We start from the raw sequence: 23,307 nt of genomic DNA, 5'->3' as shown, positions 1-23,307 counted from the left end.
GTTACACACGGAGAAAACCACGAAAACGCCCATGCAGCCAGCCCGTTCGCGGGATTCCAACCTCGGACCGAACTACCAGTGTTCAGCGTCTTTACCTCTCGGCCTCACTCAGATCATGAATTATATATATATTATATATATATTATACCCATATTGCCAAACTGGCCGATTACAATACAATGGTCGAAAGTCAGTTCAATCGTCCACGAATTATTCACTTGTCGTCCACGAACTGACTGTACATAATGTATATTATATTTCTATGAGTGAATCTAATTATTCAAAAATGATTTAGTATTTTCAAGTATTATGTATTTTGTTATCCGTATACTATTTGATAAATTCAACTATGTATATTATTCCGAGCTCTAAGTTTGCATTTTTTTATGTTTGCATCTATATTGTCGTTCATATTTTTCAAAACTACTTGTGTTTTTACAACGCCCCTATTTAACTGTGTATTATCAAGGTCTATATTTCCATCGTTTCATGCTACTCACTGCCACTTAGACGCCACAGTTTAGGACTCATTTCTGTTAGTCAGTTTCCACTTCCAGCTCGAACAGCCATAATTCTTTCTCCGTTTATCGGCGGTTCTCTGCCCTTGCTTCACATCTAACCGCCAATGCCAGGAGCATCAGCATCTCCTACAAAATACTGATTAGGCAGTAAAGTACCAGAATAATACTCGCAGTATCACATCATCTACAGGTTAAAACCGCAATGGGTGCAAGCTTGATCAACTCATCATAGTCAATGGTCACCATATATATCCTATTACAGCAAATAGCTGTAAAATGATTTTGAGAGAAGGATATGTTAGTACGGCTGTTGTATTAACTTACATCATCAAGCAAAGAATTACTCTCATATAAATAGGAAGAAAGCTCCCAGTCTTAGTAAGAGAGATAAAATCCTAACTGAGATACGTTGCTTACTTAGAATAATTATATTTATAAAAAACTCATGGAAGGAAATCTGCATAATGTTAAGTTATTAATTATAAAACAAAATAACATAAGATCATATGCAATAATTACTACTAACATCATTGTGTAATTGAAAATTCAAGTTAATACCTATATTGTAGTAGGTAATTGTGTAAATGTGTGCAAACATAAGTAAAGTTTTTAGCAAGAGTAATCAAGGTGAACATACATCATTAATCCGACAATATATATTGCTTTGTGGAAAAAAAATTGCAGGTAATCCATTCTATGACTGAGGTGCAGTGTAAAATTAATTAAAATTCAGTACAATACAAGGTAAGTAAAATCAAACTAACGTTTATTTATGGTGATACGAGTGAGAATACAAGTTACATTTTAAATTGGCGGTGAATGGTCATCTAAATATCTGAAGAAACAACGGAAAAAGTTCACATCCCTTCTTTAACATATATAACATTTTTCTGTTCCAGGATGGACTCTATCATGCAGATTTTTGGATTTCTTGATACAGGTGAAAATAATGACAGGATACATTATTGTCTCAGGGAATAATTACTATGCGCCTAAAATCATCTGTAAGAAAAATGTAAGTGATAAAATTAATCAAAGGCTATTGTTTCGGAGGCCAGGCTTCCCTGCTTTTCCAGCTTCCAACCGGTAGGAGACAGGTCTTCCCTCCACAGGCCATTATTGAATCAGGAAATCGACAAGAATTATAGATGTAGGACGCCTTTCTTCGGTCCAGGTTATTTAAACGTTGTTCTCCTCGTCTACGAAGCGCCTGTCCTCCAAGCTGAACGGTAAAGTTGACATCTTTTTCGTGCATCGAACGTCTAATGAAATTTCTTTCTCCGTCTCTCCCCGTCGTCATCCACTGAGCAGCCACTTTAACAGCTGGCGCGCTTTTGAAAAAATTTTGCGAAGTAAGATGATTGGAAGGATTCCAAGCAGAGAAATCTTCACGGGAAGGGGTTTCCTGACTACCAGAAGAGGCCAACTAGTGCGGTTCAACCATTCGGCATTCGAGGCCACTCCGCTGGGTCAAGATACTCTCTGCTGATAGAAAAAAAAAAAAAGAGGGGGAACTAGCCTCGTCTCGAGGCGCAGATTCAACATTGCGAGCTTCCTATCCAACGACATTTCACTCTCATAAACAACCTCTTCTTAGAACATTTCCCTGCTAGAGATGTCACAGTAACCGGGTTCCTGTTTAAGCAAAACTCCAGATGGTGAAAATATCCAACATGTGTTCAAATGCTTAGGCGAAAGAATTTCGGGGTGCAGTAACCCCCTGATAAGGGATTCTGAAAATGAATTTTAAGTCGACGGTTGGGAAGATAGAAATTTTTTTTCAGAACCAGTGAATAATTATTCAACACAATAAACGAATTTAGGACATTAAAAGTCAAACTATTACATAACAATTAAATTCATTAAAAAATGTCATCACAATATAAATTGTTTCTTTAGCAGCAAATTAAGTATACACACTCATTATCCAGATTGAGTTTAAATTACTATTGATTTACCTTACCACCAGTCAGAAAATATGTATTCTACAACTTTAATAGGAAGAGGGGTACAAAATTAAGTTAAGTTAAAAAAATTAACACACCAAAAGTGCAGCAAACAAAACTTTAAAATAATTAAATTTAAAAGTTAAACAACCTTAAGGGTCAAAAACAAAAGTACAAAAACCAAGTAAACTTAAGACCTTAAATTCAAATTACAAATTAAACAAGTTTAGCTAAAGAAAACTTTAAAGCAACCAAACCTAAATTTAAAGTTTACAAAAGTTACAATTTAAAGTTACAACCAACTTTAAACAACTAAAGCAAAAATTAATAACATCAATTACGGATCAAAAATGAATTAAGTAAGCAAAACTTAAGGCTTGTAAATAATAACAATTAATACATAACAATAATTTAAGGAATTAATAATAACGTTGACCCGTAGAACGTAGATCAGTTGTAATTATGTCAGTTGATAATAGATGGCAGCACGAGTATTACGTAAATTTTTTGCGTTTTGTGGAAGTTCGTTTTGCGTGAATCAAACGATAATATACAGTTAATATAAAAATGTTTTAAGTACTTTATGATTCTGCCTTTTTAACTGAAAATTCACCAATAAATTAAAGAATTAATGCTCTAACTTAAAATAAGTTCAACAGACGATTTCTACTTTTGCGAAATCGTTAAAACATGTATTTAATTTACTTATGGCAAAGCCCACTAGGGCTATCTGCCTAAGGGAAGGGATGCCTTCGTGAAGGACTTTCTAAGGGAAACAGGATCGTATACACGTTACACATGGGGAAAACCACGAAAACACCCATGCAGCCAGCCCGTTCGCGGGATTCGAACTCCGGACCGAACTACCAGTGTTCAGCGACTTTACCGCTCGGCCGCTGGTGGGTATCGTTAAAATATGAATACGCTACGAAAACTTTCTTTTAATTTTGAATTCTTTAGTTACCTTGCAGCAGATGTAATGCCTAACTAAAGAATTTCGGGAATTCAGTTGAAATAATAACTGCTAATATTAATTAAATTTAATGCACACATTCATTCTGGAACTTTAAATTGTTTGTAATTAAAATATCACTTTTTTCCCTCGTCTGTTAAAAACTTTAAAAATTTTAAATTCATTTGTCTGAATTCTATTTAATCTTGATATATATATGTGCATAAACGTAGGATTTTTTTAATAAAACGTTTCATTATTCTTTCTCATTAATGTATTAGATCAGAAGTAGATAACTGGAAGCCGACGATTGTGCCAGAAAAAATTTAAATAATTAAAACGAAAAAATATGAAATTTGTAAAGAATTTTAATAAAATTTGTTACGAAAGCAAATTATGATTTATTTGTCAAATGTGTTGTGTATTTTTGCGCTAAATTAAGAAACCCGTTATTCGACAAAATCAAAGAGGAGTAATGAATCCTAAATTTTTTCCTATCTGAATTCTAAAAGATTACCGAAGCCTTCATATAAAAATAATATGAAGGAGAAGGAAAAAAAAAAAAAAAAAAAAGAATCTACTAGTATTATAAGAAAGTCTATAATTAATCAAAACTTCAAATCATTATATGAGATGAAACTTTTTAAAAACAGGCCTATATTTTTAAGAACATAAGAATGAAATTTAACAAGTTTAAGTACTTAATTCTTAACACATGAGATTCAGTGTCTCAGCATAATTTAGCAGAATATATTTTACCAACTGCTGCAAATTTTTTACATTTTTTTTCCAAGATTATTTTTAAGGCAAACGCAAAGGGTTACTTCAAGAGTTAACACAAACAAATATTATACATGAGGCATTCTCCAGAAGAAAAGAGTGTGTCATTTAAACCCGCCAAAGAGGTGATATCAGTAATCCAGATCCACTGCAACTGCTACAGTTCTTGTTTATGAATGATTTCTGAGCCGTCAGTGTAATTAATACTTTGAATTTGAGTTAAATGTTCAACGGAATTTTGATGGAATGAAAGATTAAGTTTTCGAATATCAAATCTTCGCCATGGATCTTGAGATTTGAAGATTCGAATCTTCTATTCCTACAAAATTAGAGCTTTTGAAAGGTGGTTATTCATTTTACTTATCTATGACTCGCTTTCTGTATTATTTATAAATAAAAGGTGTTCATATCTGATTATACAAGAATCGGCAAAGAGGCAACTGTTGTATTAGTTATTATACAAAAGAGGGGAAAAAGTATAGCATTTGCCATTTCAGAAACAAGTAGAGCTAGCATTTTTTATTTAGGGATTTAAGTTGTAAGGTTTATCCTAAGTTGCTAACAGTTATTTTTAGTTAAAGCCACTTTCCTATCGTTCTTAATTTCAGCTTACAGTTTCCTACCAGAATGTGTTTTCAGAATCACGGTTAAATGCAAATGAAGAAAGAGCAAGTATTTTAAGGCGAAGTTCCACTGACTTTGTTTCAGATCAACGCACGTTCGCCTTTTGGCTGCACTCTCCCTAAGCTATTTCTACGCTCGGCCGTATTTCAGGCCCTTGATAGCTTCGCCGTTTAGTTAGCGTTTAAGGGGCCGACTCCTGTAGAATTTTGATAGCTTCGGCTGTATCTTTTTGTTAAGCATTAGTTAAGTTATATTTCTTAGTATTCTTGAGTTCAAACCCAAGTACGTCCTGAGAGAGGAACGTTTGTGAAGTTTATTTTGAGCAATAAAGAGTAATCACCCCTTCATGAGTTTCAGATATTCAGATACCCTTCAGATATTAAATCATTACAGGAAATTTATCAAAAGAACAAGAAAAACTACGGAGGTTAGTCCTAAAATATGACAGAAATTCAGGAACTCCTTTTGTATTATTATTGCTGATTTATAGACAATTGCTACTGTTAACACTTTCACGAAAAGTATTTTATTAGTTACGCATAAAATATATAAAAAGAGAAAAGTAAAAAAAATCTTAAATTCGCGTGACGTTTTATAGAAAGAGAAAAGTAAAAAAAATCTTAAATTCGCATGACGTTTTATAAAAAAAGTGAAAAGTAAAAAAAAATCTTAAATTCGCATGACATTTTAACATTATATTAAGCTTTGAAGTAATTAAATTATTCATAATTTATAACATATTTTTTCTTGTCACATATTTTTTGTCTCATAGTCAAAAAGTTTAATTTAATCGTCCATGTTATTATTCACTTGTTCTTATGATATTGCGTAAGAAGTATAAAAAATTTTACCTCTTATTTTGGGACAAAGAATTTACGACACCTTATTTGCGCCCTTTTTTTAATGTAGTAAATTCTAAAAATATTTATCTTACAGTTTAAAATAATACAAAAATAGTATATCTTTGAATAAAATCTTTCACGTGCATCTATACAATAGTGAATTCGAAGGTAATTTCAAATAACCACTACTACTACTCGCCGCTGAGGAATCTTCTGACCAGGGTATTCGCCATTCTTAGCAACTCATCGGAGTTGATCTACTTCCGCCTAAACTTCAGCCAAGGGCTGGGACGATAGTACAGACAGCATTATTGTGTTACTCAAAATATAATAATAATAATCCTAACAGGAGCAAACAAGGATCTAGTAGAAGGTACAATTTTTCAGCGAAAAGACACTGTTAAGGTGTTGTTCTACTAACATATGCAATACATAAAGTGGAGACAGGGTATGTGCTATGTAATATAAATGCAATGTAATTGCACACTATTGTAGACAATAAAAATGCACAATTCAGTTCCCGATATACTTCTGGGTTACACAAAATGCATATTGAATTAATTCAAAGTTAAGAATGAAATTATATTAAGGGGACCCATACACCTTAAACCCCTCATGATCTTTGAATATGTGACTGTTGCAAGAATTGGAATATTTTATTTATTTTAAAAGCAATTACTTCCAACTTTTTACAGCTGACTACATAATATAGCTGCTTTGGAAACTAATAACCAGAAAGTTTGTGTTGCCACACATATTTTTTATAATTTAATCCTCTTTGTGACAAAATATTTCGCCATGTTTCCACCTTGCGCGCATGATATTTTAAAAATGGCTAATGGAACATACTTGAAATTTGATGGAATTCTTTATATGGACACTATTTTCTAACTGAACCAACAATCTGATGAATGTTTTAATATTGAAAAATTTCATGGAATTATTAAAATATGGAATTATTATGGAAACATTAAAAATTTTTAAAATAAAATACATTTTATAAACTCAACTCAAAATAAAATAAAAATGTAACATGAAATTTTTAGAATTTTAGGTTCACAGTAGTTTCCAAATGTTATAAAAGCTATATATTAAATATGGAATTAAATTATGAAACAGAATATTTTAAACTGTGCGCGTAAGTTGGAAACATGACGAAAAATGTTATCACAAAGCGGATTAAATTATAAAAATATTTGTGGCAACACAAACTTTCTGATTACTATTTCAGAAAGCAGCTATATTATGTTGTCAGCTGTAAAAAGTTGGTAGTAATTGCTTTCAAAATAAATAAGTTGTTCCAATTCTTGCAACAGTCACCTATTCGAACATTTTATGGGTTTTAAGGTGTATGAGTCCCCTTAATAGTGAAATAACACGAGCAAACGAGGCTCTTGAAGAGAGAACATGTTTTCAATGTAGAAACATCATTGTGGTGTTGTATTACAATTAATCAGAGTATTGTATTACATAATGTGGAGGCGCACTAGTGTACAGAATGACACCATCTAAATAAAAATGCAGTTAAATGTAAATATAGTAATATTAATTAATACACAATAACACGCCCAACAAATAATAATTCAGAAGTCAAACAACAAAAATCAGCGTTATATTTTCAATTTTGAAAATGTAACGCTGATTTTTGTTGTTTGACTTCTGAATTATTATAGTAATGTTAACTTTCATTTCTATTGCATATATTCAAACCTCAAAGCGTACAACTACATTTTGAGGCATATATTGCAATCGTTTTACCTTACAATTATATATATATATAAAATACTATACAGAATGGGTATAATTGTACTACGTATACTAAATATTCAAAATACGCTGGGCTGCAAAAATGATAAGAGCTATAAAGCGTAATGCAATAGTTAGTTATCTTAATATATAGATACATATAATACATATAATATAAAAGCAAACTGTTGTAGACAAAATAAAGGTGCAATTCAATCGCCGATAAACATCTGAGTTACACAAAATGCATATTAAAGATAAGAATGAAATGATACCATTAGTGAAAGAACATGAGCATACAAGGCGCTTCAAGAAAGTGCATGTTTTCAATATAGAAACATCATTATGCTGTTATTTTAAAATTAGTACTGTGTTACATAAGGTGTTTTCGCACTATTGTAGACAATGATAAACATCTAGATAAAAGTGCAATCAAATAACCACCAGCAGACAATATATTCTTTTTTGCCGTGTCATCACATTTCAATGTCAAGGTCAGCGCTTTTTCGGTTAGGCGAGGGTTTGGTAAACAGGCGCTGTTGCTTTCGTTATTGGTAATAGAAGCAAATATTACTCAATCAGAATCATTGATGATATTTTCGAAGTTACGAAAACACAGTGAGCTAGTTGACAAAATCACTACGCATTTCTGCATGAAAGAAAGGGAGGAAAAGTCAACTGTTTTGAAGGAAAGTCGAAATTCGAAAAAATTCTTATTCGTTATATACAGTGGGGCAAAAAAAGCATTTAAGTATTATACTCCGTGATGGAGATCCCACTGGCGTTCATAATTTTGACGCTCATAATGGCAATGCTGGTCGTTACTGTTCTTCTTGTGGTTTTCCTGTGCTTTCGTATATCCAAAATAGGCAAGAACTACTCAAAGTTTCCTTCATATGGTGCAGCAAATCCCCTTATGGTTTATTGGCAATATTATTGGCAATCTCAAAGTTCCACGTCAGAGCAGATTCCGTTCATTGCGAGTAAGTAGTTGATAGATGAATTGTTTTAGATTTCTAAACGTTCCTCCAGTTTCAAAAGTATATAAAACCAGTTCTTTCGTCACCTTTACTATGTGATTTTGATCTAATACAGCTCAGAAAATGTACAGTATATATGTTATTCGATTTATTTTAATATAGTATTTTCAAGCCGCTCTGCTTAAAAGATCTGCATTTGATTTCTTAACAAATATTATTACTGAAGAAACAATTTTCGAAGTTTTACATTTTTAATAAAGATGCTAGTAATACCAAAACTTTTGAAACAGTTTTGACTTGTGCCATTTGAACACTAAATTATGACCTCTTCCCTCAAAAAATCTACCGTAGCTTAAATACGTAAACGTTTTGCATACTTTTCTACAAGACAACCGAAGTTCTTTATTCTGTTAAAAGGTGTAATATAATATCATCTAGCTTAAACGCTTAAAAGCTTCAATTAGCTCATATTGCAAAGTCAAGAGGACGTTTTCAATATTTTTCGAACTAAAATGCGATTATGAAACATTTCTAAAAACTCTAATTCATTCGAAAGGAAATAACAGAAATTGTCAACGAATAAATTATCTTGTTAGTTTCAATATATGGAAGTTATGTTTCCACTGCAATTTTTGAATTAATGAAGCATTATTTACTTTATAAAAGATAATTCATACGTGTTCATGTACTTTCAAGAGTTTAAAAAATATGAATTTAAATGATTAAAAATCAATTAAGATTCAATAAAATATATTGGTATGATTTGTCGATTGGTATAATTTTGTATTGTGTTTTCATATCTGTAACCTCAATTCTCAACATTTTCATACTTTCCTTTTGCAAATATTATTTTTTATTCCAGCATACTTAATCACTACAGAAGTACTATAAATATGTAAAATGTTAATTTTTCCCCTTAAATAAATTCTTTAAATAGTTATGATTACATTTATACCTAATTTTATGAGACTTCTAAAATATCGGACCCGTAACATTATTTTAATTAAATCGTTAATTAGGTCAATAATTCCCAATACTTTGATGAAGTATCTATGTTATCAAAGTTATTGGAAATGTTGTGGGATACTCTAAAGGTCGTTTTTGAATTTGACGTCAAAAATCCATTAAACATTGTTTTGAATTCTGATGACACTAAACGAACTGAAAGAATACGAACCGAATAAGAACTGAAGGAAGAATGTTTGACTCAGTGGGTGTTCTCTCTTCCTTTACTGTCAGGCTGAAACTAATTTTCCAAGAATTATGGGAACGAGGAATTCATTGGGATGAAGAATTACCTTAAGAAATATTAGAAACCCGGAAGAGCTGGTGCTCTGAAGTAGAGCTCTTGAAGGAATTTTCAGTTGCAAGGAAATAATTTCCGACGAATGTGAAGATGATTGGAGATACATTGCAGTTACACATATTTTACGATGCGAGCCCAAGGGCGCACGGTGCAGTAGCGTGTCTGAGATTTCAAGAAGGGAAGTACGTCAATACTAGTTTCGTGATGGTTAAAACAAGAGTTTTTCCTCTAAAGAAACTGGCACTACCGAGATTAGAATCAATGAGCTCAGTGTTTGCAGCCTATATAGCTCTTGGAACAGCGCATCTAGACTCACTGTAAGTATTGCTTATTTGATTTCACGATGGACATGCCTTGCGACGAGTACTGTTAGGGAATTATGACAATGGCAAAATATGATATATTGAGAGATCAAGAGTATATTAATACTCTAATTAAAAATGGCGCGTGTGAGGAAATCAAAGCACAGAATTCTTACACTTAACATCGAACGAAATAAGATCTTGAGCAACGAAGTTCAGGTTACCCTGATATTTACGCTTTACTAAATGAAACCATTACTAAGCTAACTGCTAAACTTCTAGCAAGCGAAATTAAAGGAAACAGTCAAACCGGAATTGATCAGGAACTTAAACAAAAAACATGAATTCCCCAAAATATACCAGAAAATACTACACCGACCAATAATTCACAAAATAAAAATAATGGAAACTGGATGCAACTGAGAAAGATCCATAAAAGAAACCTAAGCGATTCAAACAACTCATCAATGACTTCGTTCAAAAGATTCATTTTATTACATGATGATGACGAAATGGAAACCAACATAGATAATACCCAAATTATTAACTTACAAAACACTCAAAAAGGGAGGTTTTATGAAACTTTACAAAACCGCAAAAAGAATTCCCCCAATCATCATATCTGATATTATCGAATGGAAACCATTCCGCGACGAAATGAAAAAACTCGTTAAAAAATTTGAAAGCAATTTCAATGAAGGAGATATTCATATAAAGGTAAAAGATTGGAATGATTATAGAAAACTTAACCATTACTTTGACGCGAAAACAATACCATATCACACCTTCCCATTACCTCATGAAAAACCAATAACAGCAGTTATCAAAAAATTACCTGACTGGCCTATTCCATTAAATGCAAAGATTGCCAAATTTCCAAATGATACTGCAATCTTTACTAAATCACTGAAGCCTCAAATAGTAGTAGAAATTGCAGTCAACCAAATAGCTCATTATTTCAACGCTTGGAAACTTAAAATATATCCTACCAAAAGTGAAACTCTCCTCTTCCGAAAGCATAGAAAAAATACTCTTGTGGATATAAATATCAGAATATACAACCAGCCTGTTACAATAGTAAACAGCACAAAATATCTAGGTGTTCATTTTGACAAACAGCTTCTCTTCAAAGAACAAGTAGAAAGCGCGATTAGAAAAGCTACAGCTGCCAAAATAACCTCAATTAACAGAAACTCAAAACTCAGTATCAATCTCAAAAGACGGATTTACATTACTCTGATAAAACCAATACTTTTATACGCCGTTTCAATCTGGCCTACTGTATTCAAAACGTCTAGGAAGAAAATTTAAATCTTCCAAAACAAGATCCTTCGAGACATAGTAAATTCCCCATGGTTTGTGAAAAATCTTCAGATCCACAAAGACTTAAAAATTCGTCCCATTGCAAATAAGATATTAACTACAAGCCATAACTTCTTTACAAGAATCGAAAACTCTGAATACGACCACATCCGACTCCTCGTAGATTACCATCCAACAGTTGAAATCGCTTCTAAAAGACCACGGAGCATCTCCCATAATTCGAGATGTTCATAATGTAAATATGTTTATTACTCCACTACAGACTTTAATTTTTATAGATTTGGTGGATTCCACTATCATTACAAAGCTCAAGTGCCTTTTATTTTACTTACCTTTGGTTATTTTCTTTTCGTATATTGTTAATTGTGCATCAAATGTGAAAATCACCATCAAGCAATTATGCATCATGTAAATAGTGTATATAACCATTTTATTCATCGCCACACCGAACCTATGTGAAAATTGTGTTGTGTACTCATATATTTTTCTACTAAGAAAGGACTTAATTTGCGGAAAGGTTTTCAAAAAATTTACATAAAAAATTTAAGCAATTTTCAGTCAAGCCAGACTATGGGTGGGTGACCCGCCATGTGACTCTTAACAGCCAATAGGACTTGACCATTTATTTAAACTGGAAAAATATTCATATTTCTGCCCAATTCCTAGTGCATTTCTCTCTCAACTTATTGCCATGAATTTACTGAACATTTTGATACCAGATTTCACCATATTTGCTGAAGATTAATACCTGCCAATTTCGAAATTGCATTTGCCATACTTGCTCTACTCATGCAGCATTCAAAGAGGTCAGTACTTGGGTGGGTGACCACCCAGGTGACTGGCCTCAGCCAATCAGTCTTCATTCATTCACAGATCGAGCGTCTTTCTCAAATTACGTACATTAGTACTTGCTTTAGCTTCGCCATGGATGGCGCGGCGGTTTATTCGCCTTATACTCTTAAGCTTCTATCACACCGACGTGTGATAGCCGCACTACTGTACCCGATGAGCGTTCGGTTGGCCCGCATCAGATGCTAGCCTAACAAAACATTTACATAGAAACTTTCAATTGATTCTAGACTTATGTATTGAATATACAATTACAAAAACACGGTATACAATTATTACAAAGAAATTAATCGGTTAACAAAAGTTGGATTATGGCAGATTAATATAACATAATTACTTCGAACATACATCATACAAACATTCATTGTACATCAGACATTGTACATTATACTTCATACAAACAATGCATTTACATTAGTGTATCTAATTTCATCGATTCACATTAAACATCTTTTAAGGAAGTAATTAGTGAAGAATGTTTTGTGCATCTCCTAGTACATTGTCGTATTCCTTTCATTTTTTATTTCAATTATCTTATTTTCTTTCATTTTTTATCAAGTTACAGACAATTGCATCATTACTGATATATTAATGTGAGTCATTACTGGTATATTATATAGATATATTAATGTAAATGTAAGAATTATGTGATTTTGTAATGTATTTTTCTGTAATTATGATACATTAATTTACAAAAATAATGTAAGACTTCGGAAGTATGCAGGAAAAAGAATAGTTTTTGTTTCTATCCTGCTTTGATATAGAGTATTATACCATAACTTCAGTCTTTAAATTTAGCCGAAGGCTGGCTGAGCTAGTTCTTAGTTTTTGAATGTTTAAATTTCAGTAAAATAAATTTAGTTTAAATTTTAGTTAGTTTTTAATGTTTTAATAATTTATCAAATGTTTATTTATATTTTTATATTTTATTAAATTTTAATTTTAATTTAATTATTAAATTATTTTAATTGTTTTTAAATACTTTATTATTTTATTAGTTGTTGTTTTATTTATTTATTTTCTCCTCTTCCCTGACGACCTTCCATAGAGCTTCGGCAATTCTAATTTTAGAAATTAAGCCCTGATCGAGATAATTCATCAATGGCAGTATTTGCATGTGAATGACTAATTAGTCCGAAAATGGTCTCTAAATATCCGTTTTTTTTAATTTATGAAACCGAAACCATATTGAAATATAAACTATAAATTAGGAATTGCAACAGGCATAAAAAGTAATAAAAATGTCTTTTAATAGAATTGAACTTATGTTTTTCTTTGTATCTTATAGATTTGTTAAGAATTTGTTTTGCTAATGCGTACATATTCCAACGCGAAGGGATATTCTTTATCATGAATGTTTTTACTCCATATGTTATCGTTTATAAAGAGGAATATATCAAGGTAAGTATTATGCAAGGTAAGATCTATATATATTTCAATTTTTCCTTGTTTCAGAATTTCTCAAACTAAGATAGTGAATTTTATAAAAAATAGTTCAATGCTGCGGGTGGAAGGAGTCATTAAATATGAAATATACCTTTTTGGTACTGCCAACCGTAGATCTTGAAAGTTTGTAAATTATTCATTGCATTTAAATAAGTTAAACATAAAAAATGTTAACTTTTGTAAGCAAAAGTTAATTGGCTTGAACAGACACTTGACCATAATTTCAAAGATTTCCTGCATGATAAGTTGCAACGCGATTTGCTATAGAATAAACACTAATGTTGGCATTATGCAAAGAAGGAAAAATCATTTCTTGAAGCGTTTTCCTCAATTTTTTCGTATCATAATATATCATAATGTCCCATTGCACTATCATAAATGTATCATCAACGAAAATATTCATTTCCACTGCTCTCGAAACCATTTGAACGATGTTTTTGCGTGACATATCTACGTACGGAGAGAATAAAGGAGTGTTTTTGCCAAAAACGATTGTAAATTGTGTTTAAAATGGGTACTGGAGAGATTATTTACTTAATTGTACTAAGTAAAGGAAGTATTGTAATCGCTAAAAATTTCGTGTATCATATTTAAACAAAAATATCCGCTTTGACAGCTTTCGAATCCATCTGTACGATGTTTTTGCGTGACATCTGATGTACGGACAGGTCTATTTTACCTAAAATGAATTATAAAAAGAGATTTGAGATGGATTCAAAAGAGATTTTCTTTCGTGACGTCTGTGTATGCGCATGCACGTGTCTCGCCTAACTCAAAAACAAATAGCCCCAGAACGTTAAAATTTTATATATGGAACTACCATATATATCAGAACATAACATATAGTTGTGCACCTCCGTTTTTGTTTGTGATTGGCAGCACCAAATGCATATATATTGTTTAAGTTCGACTAAGCCTAATCCAGCAGCTATTTTTTTTACATTTGAAACTTAGCAGAATAGTGAATTAAATCGGTTTCTGCACCTTTATTGTCTTTTCGCCGAGTGGGACCAAAAGTAAACTTTCAGTTTTCTGTACCGAAAAATCTGCCTGCTGGCCGAATTGCTCGTTTTTGCGTAGAAACTCTAATTTTTATTGTAATTTTTTTAAATTGTTTTATCTATTTGGTGTTTTTTGTTTTCCTATATTTTTCAATTGTTAATGAAGATGTTTTGAGGTTTTATGTATTTTTGCAATACCGTGAAGTGAGAATTCAACTACTTGAATGAGAAATATATTTCTAATGAAATTCGAGGAAATAAGTTTAAATGAAATGCAGTACAAAATGTTTATAATGTAATAGGCCGTACAAGTCATGTGGTGTGCACTTCAGATTTGTTTCTTTACGTCTGTACCCATTAAAGTATGTATATATCTCGCATAACGAGTAACCGTAGAATGTTGAAATTTCGCGTATGTGCCGGCTGTAACATGTAGCTTTCCACTTCCCCTTTTCTTTGTAATAGGCTGCACATTACATCTTAGCAATTAAACTTTAAAAGACTGTAATTTAATTCATCAACTAATTAAGAATCAGCACAATTATTGTTGGATTATTTATAATAACGATCCAATTAGCAATAAATTTAAAAGTTTAGAAATCAAGGGTATTAACTGGTATGACTTCGAAAACCTTTATACTTCTCTGCCACTGGACGAAATTTTTACTAGTTTAATGCAACTATCAGAACAATTTCCTGGCATAATACGTATCCTCTGAAACACGCCTGCAATGTGCATTATTTAATAACTACATTAATTTCAATAACAAGATTTTTCAGCAGGTGAGAGGTATCCCAATGGGAGCAAACAGTTCTACACAGATCTGTGATCTATTCTTTTTACTAACGAATTTAAATTCCAACTAGGTTTTGAATAATAATGAATTAAAATTATTTGCAAATACTTTTAGATACATTGATGATATTATAACTTTCAACAATGTTTCTGCTATTTGAACAATTCAGAATTTACCCAGATGGTTTACAAATTCATAAAACTAATACGAATCAAGATATTATTGAATACCTTCATCTGCAAATTCTTTAAAACAGCAAAATTAAATTATGTGATAAAAGCAGGAATTTGCAATTTGAGACTATCAAACTAATTAATTGGAACCCTCATATTTCTAAAAAAAGTAGTAGGCAACACGTTTTATATCCAAATCATTAGATTGAAAAATATATGTACCTTAATAGATTATTTATCTAGAAGAAGAAATAATAAAGTTAATTAATGTGACAGAAAATAACCAGGCTCCAGCACAGTTTATTAATTTCTGTATTAAAAAGGCACGCATTAACTTGTCTATTTAATTTTTTTACTCGTTATGGTATGATAGTATTACTTTAAACTTATTTATTGTGGAGAGTTAATGGATTAATTTATGTAAATATGTATATTTCTCTTAATCAATACTGGAGTCTTTCCTTTTATTAATGAAGGAAACTCTTTTCTAGTCTCAATTATAGCTCGAAATGAGTGAAGATTTTTATATTTTTCTTACCTTTTGGCCAGTATTTAGTTCAAATTTTAATTTAGCTTTAGTTTAACTTCAGTTTAAAAAAATTAATTTATTAAAATTTTTTAACAGTTTTTTAATACTTTTGTACTTTTATTCAAAATTTGGAAACATTTAAATCATTTTTAATACACTATTTACATTTTAAAATTTCTATAGCAGTTAGCAGCTACATTTATTCTTTTTCACTTTTCACTCAGAACTTCAATTTTACATTACTTTAGAGTTAGCAGGTACATTTATTATTTCTCATTTTTCACACAGAACTTCCATTTTACATTTTTTTTAGAGTTAGCAGTTACATTTTTGCAATACCTATCACAGTTGGCAACTTAACACTACCCATCCTTACAAAGTAGTATCAGCGCCCGCTATTTACACAGTTAACAGGTACACACCACTGAACCTTACATTGTTTAGCACCTGCTACACCACTCTCCCGCGTGCAAAAATATGTGGTCACATGGTAAGTTAAATTGGAACTTACTATTTACTTCCCCCCTTTTTTTGTATTATTTTTATATATCGTATTTATTTCGTAGACTCGATTATAGAATTGGTTGCCCTTCGATTAGCGACACATTTTGTTCAATTTTGGCGATGAAACCCCATTTCTATTTACCATGATAGTTTTAACCTTGTTTTAGCTTCCTGATTTTTTTAAGTGAGAATATGTCGATGTGTACATGTATATAGATAAGGCAGAGCATAATGCCTGCTTTGTACAATTCTCTGATTTTTTTATGCAAAAGCAGATTGATGTGCACATGGACCTCGAGTTTGTGCAATTCATTTACTTCTTATTTCGTTTCGTGCAGCGGCCATCTTGACATTGTGCCTTCCTGGCGCCGATCTTGGCGTCAAAAATGGTTTCCAAAAACACAAGGGGCACCCAGTTGTAAACTTTAACAATTTTATATTATTATGTTTCATTTTATGATGTTTAGATTAGTATTTTTAAAATTTTATTTTGATTTGCATGGATAATCGGGGAAGTATCTATATAACTCGGGGAAGTATCTATATAAGTAAGGGTTTCTTTATTACTTTGTTTATTACTTTATTACTTTCTTAATTACATTGGCTGTGTACTTTCAATTAATGATTTTATTTCCTTTAATGTATTTGCCTTATAAATTTCTCGAATTTTTTTTACAATTAAATATCTCATTTAAACATTTCTCTACTTTTGTTTTTTTGTATTTCTTTACCTATGCCTATATGGATGACGAAACATGAATTGCGTAATTGAAGAGTTAGGTTTGGAGGCAAATTCCTCTTGAAAAGAAAAGTGGCTCAAAAAAATTTTAAGTCTTTTAGATTAAATTTTTGGATTATTATATATTTTTCATGTATTTAGGTGCTTACACTTAATTTACCTTCTGAATTTGAATGATACTGCAAATTCGCAGCAATAATTAATCATTTTATTTTGTTTACAATTCAATTTTCCTAATTTAAAATTTTAAGTACCTTTATATGAAAGAGGTGATGATAATGTATTTGTTATATATACACGGGGTGTACCGTAAATGCTGCGACAAACTTCTAGGGGAAGTAGGGCACATGATAAGGATTAAGAATTGCATAGGAATCTATACTCCAAAATGTCAGGGGAAAGTGCTAGCAGAGGTAGATGATGGAAAAGGGAACAAGAAAGTGATTAATTTTAAACATTTATTGGGCATGAATACAAATAGTGTTCTGACAGCTTGAATGTTACAGCGGACCATCAGACGTCAACAATGCCTCACACCGTCGGACCATTGATTGCTGAACATGTTCAAACACACCGGGACTTTCTTTGATTGTAGCAGCTGAGAAGGCGAGTCTTGCCACGAGATCCATTTCAGACACAACACACGACACTTTTGATGGCTTCGCACAAAAATAAATCAAGGCTCGATAAATCCGGTGAGCTTGAGGGCCCGGGAAGTGGTCCACCATGCCCAATCCATCGATGCGGGAATGATCTGTTCAAATGGCTACGAACATCCAGTCCAAAATTTGTCCACTTCTTAATGACCCGTAGTCGCACAAATTTTGATGCAGACGTGCAAATAAACTGTGGTGTGGTTGATGTCTGTCAGAGAAGCGTTCTCGATAAATGCGAGCAGCGGCTGGTCCATTACTCTCAGCTATTCCATACGCTAACTGCATGTCTGCCATCTTTCCATTCGTATAGCGATCCATGTCCTTCGAATGGTGCCTACCGCACGAATGAGGCAATACTCACTTTCCACTAGCACTCTTCCGTGCGGCAAACCCTGGCGGCCTAGAATGACGTTTCTGGGCATGGGTTCCTAAGCAATTCTTAATTCTTATAATGTGCTCTACCTCCCCCAGAAGTTGCCGCAAAATTTACGGGACACTCTGTGTAGCGTGTAAAAAAATTATTTTAAATATTTCTTATAGCTGACTTTAACTTTTTTTTCAAACTAGAACACGATATGCTCAATTGTTATTTCTTTCGTCCTAAAAATCACCTATTATCTTTGCATTTGACAGTTGACGTTATAACCTTGTCTCTATAATTTTTATTTCTCATTTCTGTTCATAAGGAGAAACTGTTTAAGTTACCTCAGCTATTGAGTGCAGATACATATTTGTTGACAAAGTGCATTCTGTTATATGCAGATAAGTATTTGTTTAATAAAGTGCATTAAATTTCGTAGTTTTTTTTGGGGGGGGAGAGTTGATTACTTTAGTTGCTACTGCCCTTACTTGGCAACTAGAATAGTGATTTTAGGACTTAAATATAACTCTCGTTTTACATCAAATCTGTCAGACATCTTATTCATACTTTAAACTCTCTTATATGTGAAAATGCACGAACCAAAACCTCTACTTGAAAATGCTGTTCCAGTAGCCAAATGTTCAACACAAGAAATGCTACAGTATCTCCCTCAAATAACGTCATCAGTATCTTACTGAATTACCTTCAAAAATTGCATCATGTAACAACAGATGTATACCGTTTCACCTAACTCGTATATATAATGGTCCTACCAACAAACAGCGCTAACGTGTCTGTATTGTATGATCGAATAAAAATTAGCGACCTAGAGCTCTAAGCATTTGATTGAAGGCTACACGAAAGGTTGCTTTTCATAAAAATCTTCTGCAATTTAATAATTTTGAATAAATCTTTAATTATGCTAATAAAAAGTTCTGTTTTGTGATGCTATATGCATTGCACAACAGCAAAGGCATGATTTCACTATTAATAAGATTTAATTATTGTTTTGTATTTACTTCTGCATTTTACCCCATCATTGATTAGGTCAGATCGCTTGAAAATCCTGGCAGGCAGTTGGTCACTATAAGTTCATTTAAAATATCTCTCCTAGCATGAAATTTGTCCTTCCGTGTTATATGCCATTTCATATGCATTCAGAAATATACTTAAAAGATATATAGATATTCAAAGGAAGAGCTTTGAACTAAGATTATAAAAAGATGGAATTCCATTGCACTTTGTGGAGTCTCACTTGTTTTGGTAACATACACTGAATTGTGACTCCTATGTAGAATTAAGAGACGTATGTCTAGACAGGCCAACAAAAACGTACTAAATATGTAATAAAATATTTATTAAGAACTCAATAATTTGAACAGGAGGTAATCCCTGTGTTTACAAATAGCCAACATTTATCTCGTGAAGTCAAAAGTAGAATTTTAAATTAAAACCTAATCTGTTTTATTTAGCCAACGCCTACGCAGAGATATTTAGACTTGCAAGTTGGCTCTTAATCGATGCCAGCGTGACAGCACCATCGCCACTAATGCAACAACGCTGTGCACGTTAATGATTATCGTATACTAACGACTAGTTATGTGGCCTTTAGCATGCAGAACATGTTAACCTCAGAACCTCAGAACAACCTCAAACAACCTCTGAAACAACCTCAGAACCTCACTTAAATGCACTCGAGCTAAATTTGCATTCTGTCAAGAAAACGGAAAAAAGAGAAGTATCCTTATAGATTCGTAAATTAAAATAACTTGTTACTTAATATAAATACCTTATAACGTATTAATCATTGTCTTTTTTTAAAACATAGGAGGTGATTAACAGCCGAGTTGCTGATGATAAATCTAAGGATTACATTGCTTTTCAACCTATTTTAGGAACTGGCTTGCTTACCAGGTAGCTTTCACTTTATTTGTTAAACTGACTGTAGCAGCACTCCATTTAAATTATTAAAATTGCATTATTATGTACTAGGCTACTTTTAAGCATTATTTTACTGCCTTAAAATAGCCTAGTATTGTATATTAAAGTAGTCTAGTGGTATATACTAGCTAAATTCATCTTTCTATGGGTGCTTACTATTATCATCATTCAAATTGTAATTTCTGGTTTTTTTTTTTTTTTTTTTTTTTTTAAATTTTTTTATATGCCATGAAGATTTCTTTTCATGACATTTAGTTAAGGAAGAATAAGAGATCCTTAAAGTTAGCTTAGGTTATCTCAGTATGACACTGCACACGAAACTATCTGCTGAAAAGTGAAGGTTCGTTTCAGAGAGGTTTTCTAAATTAGACTGGTCTGTGTTCACTTTACGAATGAGGAAAAAACCAAGGTATTTTTGAGAAACATGTTGCAAATAAAACGAAAAGAAAGAAAGGTGAAAAGCATAAATAACAGGAAATATTTGTACCTGAAAATAAAACAAAAATAATATATTGCTTCTTAGTTAATCATATTAAAATATTAATTAAATCCTTATTTTAAATAACACTGCTTTTATTAAAAAATCCGTCATTGAAGAGTGGTTTGAGGTATAATAGTAACCATGAATTATTAGTTCAAAGGGGCAATTTGTCCAGAAGGACCATTATTTCGTTTTGGCATTTTACGTTGATTCACTATAAATGTCGGTTCACTTTCAAATTGTTGCTACCAAAAATTAGAGCCCTGTATTATATTTAAAGAAATGAAATAATGAAGAATATGCATGAATTTTTCTCACATTGTGATTAAGCAACGGTACCTAAAGATAATACATTTTGAATAACGTATATCTCCCTCCGAATATAAGCATCTGGAAGCCCAAGTTTGTAATCTGGCATTTGTTTTATTAACTGTTTCATATTTTGTAAAACTTTAAAGAATTTTTTATTAACAAACTCAACGATTTCAAAGGGAGCAACGGCAACACTGTTAAAAAAAAAAAAAAAAAAAAAAAAAAAAAAAAAAAACATTTTTATCACCAGCGCGCGAGATTGCGTATCCGAATTTCTAGATACGCTCATTTTAAAATTATTTTGCGATATTGCTGTTGAACTGAATTTTATGGTTTCTGTGCGAAGAACATGACATTTAATGAAAAAAGGTAACACAAAAAACGTTAAAAACACCCCTTATTGCGTAATGTAAAATATGAAAGCTTTCTGATTTTTATATTTAATAAATTCTTTAGTTATCTAATTGAAAAAGTTAATTACACTCACGACAATAAATTAAGAACAATACCAACTTCGGCAAATAAATTTTCAGAAACAAAACAAGCGTCACTTATTCATAAAGCCCATTTATTGAACAAAAGATAAAAAAGAAAGATAGTGTATATATGATACCATTCATAAAAACTACGATTTTTGCTGCCGGGAACTATTTCAAAAAAATATCTGCTTACAAAAACTTAACACTACATGGTTGATATGATGGTAATTACATTGTATGTCTCTCAGTCGATAGTCCGTACAATACTTAGGCATGCTGAGTATCAAATTATCGAGCTGATCTTGGAGAAGATTACTCCACTCAACAAGCAGTGCTTTTCTGAATTCCGGTACACATATAGGAGGTGCTTGACGGTCCGCAATTTCGTCTGTGAAGCATATTCTAAACATGGTCTATGGCAGGGGTTCTCAATCAGTTGTACGCAAACGAAAAATAGGTGGTACGCAAAGAAATAAGGTATTTTTAACTATTAAATTCAAAAATTAAATATCCCATCCTGTTTAAGGTTTTTCTTTAACACTCGTAAATTTATGCGATCTGAACTTTGTTCAACGTCACTAGCCGCTCATAGACTTTTAGCCAGAGACATGACAAAATTTTCATGAATGATGATTTTTAAAAGAAATAATAGAAATTGATGTTGTATTTAATAGTAAATAAGTTCGTATAAAAATGATAGTATCTCATAATTCTTGTAGAGTTGATGCAATTATTAGCATCTCTACACTTTATGCGGTTAACATTTCCGGGCTCATATTGTTCTATTTTCAATTAAAATAATTTTTTTTGCGTCGATTACCTGTTTATAACAGTTATTCTGTCTTCTACTTGCTTTGCATTCCTTATGTTTCACGTGATTTGAGAAAACCGTTTTCTGTTTTTGAACAACACGTGCTATATTGTGCATTTAAATATTTGTGAAAAATTATAAAACAAACCTAGATTTTTCAAAATGGAAAAATGGCTAGGATGGACTAGGGTGGACAAAATGGAAAAATGGCGGAAAAGTGATGATTCACAGGTGACGGGACAATCTGCTAGCACTAAGAATATTGAAAACATAAGGAAAATTGTGTATATAAAATGAAATGAAAGTTAGTTATAATTTGGGTTTACTTGGAATGGCTATGAAATGGATCCTTAAGCTTATAGTAAAATACTTATTCAAAAATTCTGTGAATTCAGAAAAAAAAAGTGCATTTTGTAAACTGGTTCAGCGAAAGCATCTAAAAACTTGTCTCGTATACTAAAATGAAATTCATAATAATAATTTTATTTAAAGTCTGATTTATTTCGTTCTCCGTTTTCAGCAATGGCAGAAAATGGCGAAATAGAAGGAAATTAATTCAGCCATGCGTCCACATGAGAAACGTGGAAAACCTTATTCCTATATTCAATGAACATTCACTGCTGCTCGTGGACAAACTGAAGAAAAAAGAAAACGAACCATTGGTTGATGCTGAAGATATAATGGTTGCATGTGCAATGGATATAATCTTTCGTAAGTATTTCGGATCATCACAGGATATTAATAAGAATATCGAGTTACTAAGACGATTCACAGTAATAAATTTTAAAATAATGTAAGTAAATTTCCCCATTTTATTTAGAAACGTTAGATTTCTGTAAAAAATTATAGGGCCATTTTAGCGTTCGACCAGACATTGCACATTCAATGTATGTGCAATGTGTGAGT

At 31.9% G+C, this 23,307-nt stretch overlaps 1 protein-coding gene across 3 annotated transcripts in view; it reads left to right on the top strand.

The window, feature by feature from the left end:
* The first annotated feature begins 7,974 nt into the window (after positions 1-7,974).
* Positions 7,975-23,307, top strand: part of LOC118184268 (cytochrome P450 4C1-like) — a 42,781-nt gene continuing 27,448 nt past the window's right edge. The window contains exons 1-4 of one of the 3 annotated variants that reach the window (XM_085810709.1): positions 7,975-8,394; positions 13,460-13,572; positions 20,206-20,291; positions 22,922-23,112. In XM_085810709.1, coding sequence (XP_085666835.1) covers positions 8,178-8,394; positions 13,460-13,572; positions 20,206-20,291; positions 22,922-23,112 — 607 coding nt within the window. In that variant the 5' untranslated portion in view covers positions 7,975-8,177. The remainder of the gene's footprint in view (positions 8,395-13,459; positions 13,573-20,205; positions 20,292-22,921; positions 23,113-23,307) is intronic. The other 2 variants (XM_085810708.1, XM_085810707.1) reach the window with 2 other exon arrangements.

This window comes from Stegodyphus dumicola, chromosome 2 (genome assembly GCF_044657685.1).
Source record: "Stegodyphus dumicola isolate Sdum_Otavi_A_Nest chromosome 2, ASM4465768v1".
In the NCBI taxonomy this organism is placed as follows: Eukaryota; Metazoa; Arthropoda; class Arachnida; order Araneae; family Eresidae; genus Stegodyphus; species Stegodyphus dumicola.
The sequence above is the reverse complement of the archived record's forward strand: the minus strand, read 5'-3'. Positions and strand labels throughout refer to the sequence as shown.